Source organism: Grus americana, chromosome 10, assembly GCF_028858705.1.
Source record: "Grus americana isolate bGruAme1 chromosome 10, bGruAme1.mat, whole genome shotgun sequence".
In the NCBI taxonomy this organism is placed as follows: Eukaryota; Metazoa; Chordata; class Aves; order Gruiformes; family Gruidae; genus Grus; species Grus americana.
Window position 1 is genome coordinate 2873374 of NC_072861.1, and position 10211 is coordinate 2883584.

General features: G+C 64.5%; 1 protein-coding gene and 1 long non-coding RNA gene across 4 annotated transcripts; both read right to left on the minus strand.

Moving 5' to 3' along the window:
- Positions 1–1151: 1151 nt before the first annotated feature.
- On the minus strand, positions 1152–3947 carry LOC129210843 (transcription initiation factor TFIID subunit 4-like). Its single transcript, XM_054837145.1, has 4 exons — positions 3753–3947; positions 2538–2799; positions 2079–2400; positions 1152–1582 (listed from the first exon to the last, which is right to left on the minus strand). Exons 1-4 carry the CDS (start codon positions 3945–3947, stop codon positions 1240–1242), a joined length of 1122 nt encoding a protein of 373 aa, XP_054693120.1. The 3' UTR covers positions 1152–1239.
- Positions 3948–5064: 1117 nt separating this feature from the next.
- LOC129210953 (uncharacterized) lies at positions 5065–7906 on the minus strand. Of its 3 annotated transcripts, none has more exons than XR_008578690.1 (4): positions 7689–7906; positions 5504–5593; positions 5333–5403; positions 5065–5200 (listed from the first exon to the last, which is right to left on the minus strand). It is a non-coding gene; the product is annotated as an uncharacterized LOC129210953 (long non-coding RNA). The 3 variants fall into 3 exon arrangements; XR_008578689.1 differs by having other exon boundaries at positions 5504–5609; XR_008578688.1 differs by having other exon boundaries at positions 5504–5635.
- Positions 7907–10211: the final 2305 nt, after the last annotated feature.

The window sequence follows — 10211 nt, forward strand, 5'->3', positions numbered from 1 at the left end:
GTTCCCGGCCGCGGTTCCCGCGTGTCTGGCCGGGCCGGGGCCTCCGTTCGCGCGGGCGGGCCCGCGGTGTGTGCCGGGGCCGGGGGTGCCGGGCGGGGGGGACCCGGTCAGACGCGGGCCCGGGCGGGCCGTGTCCCGGGTCGGGGGTGCCGGTCCGGGCCGTGGGTGGGAGTGGGTTCCCGTGCCGGCGGCTGCTCCCCGCTTGTGTCGGGCAGCGGCGGCCCCGGAGGCCGGAGCGGCGCCGAGCGGGTGCCGGTGCCGCAGGGGCGGGAAGGGCGCCGGCCGCTGCCCGGGGCATGTGGGGGGACGCGATGACCGGTTCGGGTGCCGAGCAGGACCGGGGTGCGGCTGGGCTGGGCCGGGCCGGGCTGGGGGGGACCGGGCCCGGGGGGACCGGGCCCGGCTCCTGCGGGGGCTGCGGTTGTGGGGAGCGGGGCTGTGGAGGCTGGGGCTTAAATACTGCTGCAACTACAGAGAATAAAGAACTCTTGCTGGTTTATGATGGTCCTGTAAGCACGCTGTGTAACCGTAACGGTGCGATAATAAAGTGTAATCCAGTGCAATAAAGCTTTCCCCGGGGGGGGGGGTGGGTGGGTGCTGCCCCCAGTGCCCCGGGGCCGGTTCCTCCCTGCGGGAGGTGCCCCCTGCCCCCCCCCCCCCCAGTTCCCAAGCACTCCCTGCCCGGGGCCCTGGGCGGGTGCCTTCCCCCTCACACATGGGCCAGAGGAGCAGCAGCCCCGGGGGGTGTTTCCAGCCAGCCCCCCCCAAGCGAGGACTAAGTGCTGTGTTTGGGGCTGAACAGCTCAGTCCTGGGGTTCAGCAGCTCAGTCCAAAGAAGAGACTAAGTGCTGCGTTTTCAGAGCTTGGAAATGGAGCCCAGTGCTGCGTTTCTGGGCCTGAAAACAAGCTGGCAGGGGGTGGGGGTGGCCTGCAGGGTGTTGGGGCTCAGAACCAGCCCAAGCGCTGCCTTTAGGGGCTGGGAACTGGAGCCTGAGCAGCCCTTCCCAGCCCCCAAATGCCAGCTCTGGGGGTGGGGGGAAGTCGGTGGGTGGGTGGGGCAGGGCTGCGGGACCCTCACCGGAGGTGGGGGTCCGGTCGCGTTTGCCGCCGAAGCGTGGGACGCTGGCATGCACCAGGCCGAACTCAACGTCTGAGATAGTCTCTGGGCGAAAATGGGGGCACCGAGGCTTTATTCAAGGGCCAGACAGGGGTGGTACTTGAGCGATGACAGTGATTGATTTACGACCTCGTCACCAGCCCCCAGAGCTGGGGAGCAGCTCTGACTCCGAGCTGGGGGCCCCTCAGCGGGAGGGGAACCAGCCGAGCGTCCGGCGCCTGGAGCTGGAAGCAGCAGGAGCTCACGCAGGGCTCGAGCGTCCATTGGGCAGAGCTGGGAGGAGCTGTAGGGCTGGAGCTGCGAGAAACGGGAACGTCCGGTGTCTCGGCTGGGCCCAAAATGACGCAGGGCCGGAGCTGGACAAAAGCCCCCGGGGCTGTCAGGAGCAGGAGCCTCTCTCGGCCGGAGCGGGCAGGGGTGGGACGAGGTGGGACGTCCATCGGCCGGAGCGTGGAGGAGCCGGAGCTGCAACAAGCCGGCGGGTCCCTGAGCCCGTGCGAAAGTCGAGCTGGAAACTGCGACAGAACGAATGCTGCCTGGGGGTCGGAGCTTTTCCCTGGGCCCCCCCACCCCCCACGTGACCCCCAGACCCAAGCCGAGGACACCCCAGAGAAGACCGACCCTTCCGTGACAGCGGGCACAAAGCCACGGCCGGAATCCAGCAGAACCCCCTGCGGGAAGCGGGTTTGGAGCAGCGACGATGGACACACACACCCCCCGCACGGAGCGGTGACCCGAGCAGCGGCGGTGACCGAGGAGCCCAGCCAGCCCTTAAGGGGGGCGATTCCGTCGCTCCGCACAGCCGCATTTACCATATTTACGGCAAAAATGAGGGACTGAACCCCCTGGGTAACGCCGTGCTGAGCAGCCTGGGCTCCCGCCTCGGCCGGCAAAGGACCGAACTTGGCGCCGGGGAGACGGGGAACGAGACAGCTCGTCCGTCGGCCGGAGCGTCTCTTACCTGGAGCGGGCGGCATCGGGAGCCGAAATCACACGGGGCTGGAGCTGCAGCTGCAGCCATGCGGGGCTGGAGCGTCCATCAGCCGGAGCTGGAACAAGCCGGAGCTTTCCTGAGCCAGAGAGGGCAGCAGCCCGGGTTCCCCTCAGCCGGAGCTGTCGGAAGCAGCAGCAGCAGCAGCAGCAGCATCTGTTCCCCGCAGCGCCCAGCACCGGGAGCGCAGACGCCTCCGGGCCGGAGCCGGGGCCGAAGCGCCGAGCGCGGGGCTGGAGCCGAGCTGGTGCCGAGCCGGAGCGTCCCTGAGCGGAGCTGGGCCAGGCGGGAGCTGCAATGAAGCGCGTGGGAGCCTTGGGCTGCACGGCCAGCCCCGGCGGGCAGAGGGCCGGGGCCGGGCAGGGAGACAGGGCTCCCCCGGCGCCAGACCGCCCCCCCCCAGCCCCGGAACCCCCCGGCGTCCCTCACCTGGGCTCGGTGCTGCCGCTCCCGGTCCCTCGGCGCGCTTCGCCGCCCCGCCGGGCCCCGGCTCCGTGCCCGGGAGGGAGACAAGGGCATGGCTGCCGGGACCCGGAGCCCAGCCTGTGCCCCGCGCAGCCGCGGGGGCCGCTGCCGGGAGACTCGAGGGGTCGCGGCCCCGCTGCAGTAGCCCCGGCAGCCGCTGTCGGTGTGCCGGGGAGAGCGGGCAGGGGCTCCGCAGCGAGGCCGGCCCCGGTTCCCGTTCAAGCCCCTAAAGCCGGGAAGGGCCTCAGCTGCCGCCGGGACTGCCCGGGCCGGGCGCCCTCCGGGAGCGGGGCTGAGAGGGAGAACGGGGCGGGACCCGGAAACCGCGACTCCTTGCGGGTCGGCTCTCCCGGAGCGGGTTCAGCGGGGCCGGAGTGAAAGGGCGGGCCGCGATTGGGCGGCGCGGAGATGGACGGGATGGGGCGTGGCCGGAGTGAAAGGGCGGGCCGCGATTGGGCGGCGCGGAGATGGACGGGATGGGGCGTGGCCGGAGGGAAAGGGCGGGCCGCGATTGGGCGGCGCGGAGATGGACGGGAAGGGGCGTGGCAGGAGTGAAAGGGCGGGCCGGGATTGGGCGGCGCGGAGATGGACGGGATGGGGCGTGGCCGGAGGGAAAGGGCGGGCCGCGATTGGGCGGCGCGGAGATGGACGGGATGGGGCGTGGCAGGAGTGAAAGGGCGGGCCGCGATTGGGCGGCGCGGAGATGGACGGGATGGGGCGTGGCAGGAGTGAAAGGGCGGGCCGCGATTGGGCGGTGCGGAGATGGACGGGATGGGGCGTGGCCGGAGGGAAAGGGCGGGCCGCGATTGGGCGGAGATGGACGGGATGGGGCGTGGCCGGAGGGAAAGGACGGGTCGCGATTGGGCGGCGCGGAGATGGGCGGGGCACGGGTGGGCTGGTCGGGGGTGGGGGCGGGGCCCGAGAGGGTAGAGCGCTTGCGCGGGCCGGCGGCGCTGTCAGTGTGTGGCGGCGGCCGTGGGGAGCGGCCGTGGGGGTGGTGCTGCTGCCGCCCCGCGGGCTCAGGAGCGCCGGTGAGCCGGGCCGGGGGGGCGCTGGGAGCGGGGTGGCTGGCAGCGGTGGTCGGCCGCGGTTCCCGTGTGTCTGGCCGGGCCGGGGCCTCCGTTCGCGCGGGCGGGCCCGCGGTGTGTGCTGGGGCCGGGGGTGCCGGGCGGGGGAGACCCGGTCAGACGCGGGCCCGGGCGGGCCGTGTCCCGGGTCGGGGGTGCCGGTCCGGGCCGTGGGTGGGAGCGGGTTCCCGTGCCGGCGGCTGCTCCCCGCTTGTGTCGGGCAGCGGCGGCCCTGGAGGCCGGAGCGGCGCCGAGCGGGTGCCGGTGCCGCAGGGGCGGGAAGGGCGCCGGCCGCTGCCCGGGGCATGTGGGGGGACGCGACGACCGGTTCGGGTGCCGAGCAGGACCGGGGTGCGACTGGGCTGGACCGGGCCCGGCTCCTGCGGGGGCTGCGGCTGTGGGGAGCGGGGCTGTGGGGAGCGGGGCTGTGGAGGCTGGGGCTTAAATACTGCTGCAACTACAGAGAATAAAGAACTCTTGCTGGTTTATGATGGTCCTGTAAGCACGCTGTGTAACCGTAACGGTGCGATAATAAAGTGTAATCCAGTGCAATAAAGCTTTCCCCGGGGGAGGGTGGGTGGGTGCTGCCCCCAGTGCCCCAGGGCCGGTTCCTCCCCGCGGGAGGTGCCCCCTGCCGCCCCCCCCCCCCCCCCCCAGTTCCCAAGCACTCCCTGCCCGGGGCCCTGGGCGGGTGCCTTCCCCCTCACACATGGGCCAGAGGAGCAGCAGCCCCTGGGGGTGTTTCCAGCCAGCCCCCCCCAAGCGAGGACTAAGTGCTGTGTTTGGGGCTGAACAGCTCAGTCCTGGGGCGGCGGGCAGTAGTGTCCGGCCGTGGGCCCCCTGCGTCTGACCGGGCCCGAGCCACTGTGCGGGCGGGTTCGCGGTGTGTTCCGGGGGCGGGAGCCTTGCGGTCGACGGCGCCGGGCGGGAGGTGGTCGGGGAGACGCGGCCCGGGCGGGCGATGCCCTGGGACGGGGGTGCCGCTTGGGTCCGTGCCCGGCGTGACAGCCAGGTCGCGTTCTGTTGGCTCTTCCCCGCTTGTGTCGGGCAGCGGCGGCCGGAGCGGCGCCGAGCGAGGAGGGGCGCCGGCCGCTACAGGGGGCGGGTGCCGAGCCCCAGCGGGGGTCGGGTGGGGGGTCGGGGCGCGGCCGGGCTGCGTGGGGGTTCCCGGGCCCGGCTCCCCGCGGATGTTGCCGCGGGTGGGGGGAGGGGGGCGCGCTTGGCTTTTAAACAATACTGTAACTAGTACTGCTAATAAAGCTATTGTGTTGGTTTATTACAAGAAGTGTAATGCATAACAATAACTGAAAAATCAAGTGGAATAAAGTGCAATAAAGCTTTCCCTGTCTGGGTGGGTGCCCGCAGTTCCCAAGCACTCCCTGGGCTGTGGCCCCCCTTTCCCTTCACACATGGGCCACAGCAGCAGCAGCCTCAAGGGTGTTTCCAGCCCCCCAAAGGAGGATGAAGTTCTGTGGTTGGGGCTGAACAGCCCAGCTCAGTCCTGGGGTTCAGCTGCTCCAAAAGTCCCCAGAGTGCTGTGTTTCTGGGCCTGAAAACAAGCTGTGAGGGGGGGGTTGGGGCTCAGAACCAGCCCAAGTGGTGGCTTCTGGGACAGGGAAGAGGTGGCCCAGTGGCTGCTCCCAGCCCCCAAACACTGGGGGGGGGGTGGTGGCAGGGCTGTGGGACCCTCACCAGAGGTGGGGGTCTGGTTTTATTTGCCCCTGAAACATGGGATGCCAGCATGCACCAGGCCAAACTCCCCTCTGAAATGGGGACACACACACAACAGGAACACTTTATTCAGGGCACAGACACAGTGGGACAGTTTTGATAGTTAAGTGATGACAGTGATTGACTTACTACCTTATCAACAGCCCCCAGAGCTGCTGTGAGAACACGGAGGCAGCAGGAAGATGTAGAGCTGAGGCTGAGCTAAACACTGCAGGGCTGGAGCTGAAACAACGCAGAGCTGGAGCCGTAAGAAAGTCTGTGAGGCTGGGGGGGGTGAAATGAAGAGTGGGTGGGTGGGAGGGGAAACAGCACAGGCCTGGAGTGGAAATCCTGGGGTTCAATAGCTACTGTAGGGTGGGAGATGAAATCAGGATGGCAGGGTTGGAGCTGAAATCACTGCTGTGGGGCTGCGGCTGAGATGTGACAGAGCTGGGGCTGAAGAACGACTGCGGCTGGAGCTGAAATACCGAACCTGGAGCTGAAATAAAATCTGTAGGATCAGAACTGAAATCACTCAGAGCTGGAATAAAGATGGTAGGGCTGGGGCTGCAATCACTGCTGTGGGGCTGAAATGCCGTAGAACTGGAGGCGAAATAAAAACTTTTGGGCTGGGGCTCAAATCACTGCTGTGGGGCTGGGAATGCAGCTGAAATACAGAGCATAGGGCCAGAGCTGAAATCTCAGAGCTTGAATAAAGATGGCAGGGCTGGAGCTGAAATCACTGCTGTGGGGCTGGAGCTGAGATGTGACAGAGCTGGGGCTGAAGGACGACTGCGGCTGGAGCTGAAACACCGAACCTGGAGCTGAAATCACTCAGAGCTGGAATAAAAACTGTAGTGCCGGGGCTGAAATGTCTGATGTGGGGCTCGGGCTGAAGAACGACTGCAGCTGGAGCTGAAATACCAAACCTGAAGCTGAAATAAAAACTGTACAGCTGGGGCTGAAATCTAACAGAGCTGGACTAAAAACTGTAGGGTCGGAGCTGAAATCTAACAGCTGAAATACTGAACCTGGGGCTGGAGCTGAAAGAAATCCTTCAGGGCCAGAGCTGAAATAAATACTGTACGGCCAGAGCTGAAATCACTCAGAGCTGAAATAAAAACTGTAGGGCCAGGGCTGAAATCACTGCTGTGGGGCTGGAGCTGAAATAACAAACCTGGAGCTGGAGTTGAAATCTAAACTGTAGGGCCGGGGCTGAAATCACTCAGAGCTGAAATAAAAACCACAGGGCCTGAGCTGAAATCACCCAGAGCTGGACTAAAGATGGCAGGGCTGGGGCTGAAATCACTGCTGTGGGGCTGGAGCTGAGCCAGGACAGAGCTGGGGCTGAAGAACAACTGCGGCTGGAGCTGAAACACCGAACCTGGAGCTGAAATAAATACTGTAGGGCCAGAGCTGAAATAAAAACTGTAGGGCTGGGAATGGAGCTGGAATAAAAGCTGTGGGGCTGAAATCTCTGGAGCTGGAATCAAGATGGTAGGGATGGGGCTGCAATCACTGCTGTGGGGCTGGGAGTGGAGCTCAAATCTAACAGCTGAAATACTGAACCCGGAGCTGAAATAAAAACTGTAGGGCCAGAGCTGAAATCACTCAGAGCTGAAAAAAAAACTGTAGGGCTGGGCTGAACTCACTGCTGTGGGGCTGGAGCTGAAATACCAAACCTGGAGCTGGAGCTGAAATAAATCCTTCAGGGCTGGGGCTGAAATAAGAACTGTAGGGCCAGCGCTGACGTCACTCAGAGCTGAAATAAAAACCACAGGGCTTGAGCTGAAATCACCCAGAGCTGGACTAAAGATGGCAGGGCCGGAGCTGAAATCACTGCTGTGGGCTGGAGCTGAGATGTGACAGAGCTGGGGCTGAAGAACGACTGCGGCTGGAGCTGAAACACCGAACCTGGAGCTGGAATAAAAACTGTAGGGCTGGAGCTGAAATCACTGCAGTCGGGCTGGGAGTGGAGCTGAAATACAGACCAGAAGGGCTGAGGCTGAAATCACACAGAGCTGGGCTAAGGACCATAGGCCTGGGGCCGAAATCACTGCTGTGGGGCTGGAGCAAACCCAAAGACCACAGAACTGGAGTTCAAATAAAAACTGTAGGGCTGGAGCTGAAATTTCCCTGGGCTGGAGCTACACCGATGCAGGGCCGGCCTTGGGCTGCACGGCCAGCCCCGGCGGGCAGAGGGCCGGGGCCGGGCAGGGCCGTCCCCAGCGAGGCCCCCGGGGCTGGGGCTCCCCGGCAGGGCCCGGCCCGCGCCCAGCAGCCGCCCCCGGCGCCAGACCGCCCCCTCCCAGCCCCGGAACCCCCCGGCGTCCCTCACCTGGGCTCGGTGCTGCCGCTCCCGCTCCCGGTCCCTCGCCGCGCTTCGCCGCCCCGCCGGGCCCCGGCTCCGTGCCCGGGAGGGAGACAAGGGCATGGCTGCCGGGACCCGGAGGCGCCCCTCACCCGGGCCCTTCCCGGAGCCCCCGGCCGCCGCTTCCTGCCCCGGGGAACCCAGCGCCTCTCCCGCTTCCCTCCCCTTCCGTTCCGTTCCCTTGCCCGGCCCCTTCCGCCCCGCCCCGCCCCGCCCCTCCCCGCAGTTCCCCCCCCCCGGGGGTTGCCGGGACCGGGGCGGGGAAAGGGGCGGGGCCTGCCTGGGCCCGGGGCCGGGGGGGACACGGGGGAAGGGGGGGGACACACAAGAGCTGGCGGGGGGGCCGTGGCACAAAGGGTGTCGGCAGGAGGGTGGCTGTGCCCCACAGCCCCCCCCAGGCAGGGCAGGCAGCAGACATCACTTGGGGGGTCTTTTGGGGGGGTGGGGGGGGTGTTGCATCCTTTCCCCCCCTCAGGCGTTGTGCCCTTTGCTCTCCAGCGTCCAGGATGAAAGGGCAACGGGGAAAAAAAGCCCATGGGTTTCCCTGGGGTCACCCCCCATCCCCTGGGGTCACCCCCCCATCCCCCCGAGTCACCCCCCATCCCCTGGGGTCACCCCCCATCCCAGTGGTGCCCCCCCCCCCAGGACACCCCGTCGCGGTGGCATTAAACACCGAACCCTCCAAAGCAACGTGTTTTAATGATTTCTGGTTTTAAAGCTTGTGAAAATAACAATAATAACAATAATAATAACAATAATAATAATATTAGTAAAAATAATAATAAAACAAGACTTCCAGTCATCTCAAGGGCTCCCTTCCTATTTTTACAGGCCGAACAGAGGGAGCAAGCCCCCCCCGTAGGGCGACGGGATTTCCAGCACCTTCGGCCCCCAAAACAACCGGAGCATCCCGGAGCATCGAGGAGTCGAGCATCCCTACCGGGGCAGCACCTCCAAATCCGGGGTGTCTTCTTCACCCCGGGCTGTCTTCTTTCCTCTCCTGCTCCCCCCCCGCAAAAAAAAAAAAATAATGCCGAAGGGGTTAAAGGCTACTATTGCTAATATGTGATTTACAGCATTTATACAGCATTTACGGGCCCCGGCCTTTATTCCGGCCAAAACTTAGCATCGGTTTCCCTTAGGAAATTAAAAAAAAAAAAAACAACCAAAACCCCAAAAAACCAAAGGTTAAAGAAAAGTTAAGTATAAAAAAATATGTCAAAGAGTCGAGCCGTGAGGGTGACGTCGTTCACTGCTCCCAGGACAAAGGTGACAGCCCCAAAAAGGGTGCCTGCCCTCAAACCTCCCTCAGCGGCCCTCGCACACCACCACTCACATTGGGGCTGCGGGCTCACCTAGCCGAGCAAGGCCTCAACATAGCACCTTATGTCACTCTTGTCAAAAATTTGCCCAAATCCACCAAACTGGAAACGTCGAGACCCTGCTCCCAGGACAAAGGTGCCAGCCCCAAAATGGGTGCCTGCCCTCAAACCTCCCTCAGCGGCCCTCGCACACCACCACTCACATTGGGGCTGCGGGCTCGCCTAGCCGAGCAAGGCCTCAACCTAGCACCTTATATCACTATCATCAAAAATATGCCCAAATCCACCAAACTGGAAACGTCGAGACCCTGCTCCCAGGACAAAGGTGCCAGCCCCAAAATGGATGCCTGCCCTCAAACCTCCCTCAGCGGCCCTAGCACACCACCACTCACATTGGGGCTGCGGGCTCACCTAGCCGATCAAGGCCTCAACATAGCACCTCATGTCACTATCATCAAAAAAAATGCCCAAATCCACCAAACTGGAAACGTCGAGACCCTGCTCCCAGGACAAAGGAGCCAGCCCCAAAATGGCTGCCTGCCCTCAAACCTCCCTCAGCGGCCCTCGCACACCACCACTCCCACTGGGGCTGCGGGCTCGCCTAGCCGAGCAAGGCCTCAATATACCACCTCATGTCACTATCATCAAAAAAATGCCCAAATCCACCAAACTGGAAACGTCGAGACCCTGCTCCCAGGACAAAGGTGACAGCCCCAAAACGGGTGCCTGCCCTCAAACCTCCCTCAGCGGCCCTCGCACACCACCACTCACACTGGGGCTGCAGGCTCGCCTAGCCGAGTAAGGCCTCAACATAGCACCTCACGTCACTATCATCAAAAATCACCATTCATGCTCCAAACTGGAAACGTCGAGACCCTGCTCCCAGGACAAAGGTGCCAGCCCCAAAACGGGTGCCTGCCCTCAAACCTCCCTCAGCGGCCCTCGCACACCACCACTCACATTGGGGCTGCGGGCTCGCCTAGCCAAGCAAGGCCTCAACATAGAGCCTCACGTCACTATCATCAAAAATATTCCCAAATCCACCCAACTGGAAACGTCGAGACCCTGCTCCCAGGACAAAGGTGCCAGCCCCAAAACGGGTGCCTGCCCTCAAACCTCCCTCAGCGGCCCTCGCACACCACCACTCACATTGGGGCTGCAGGCTCGC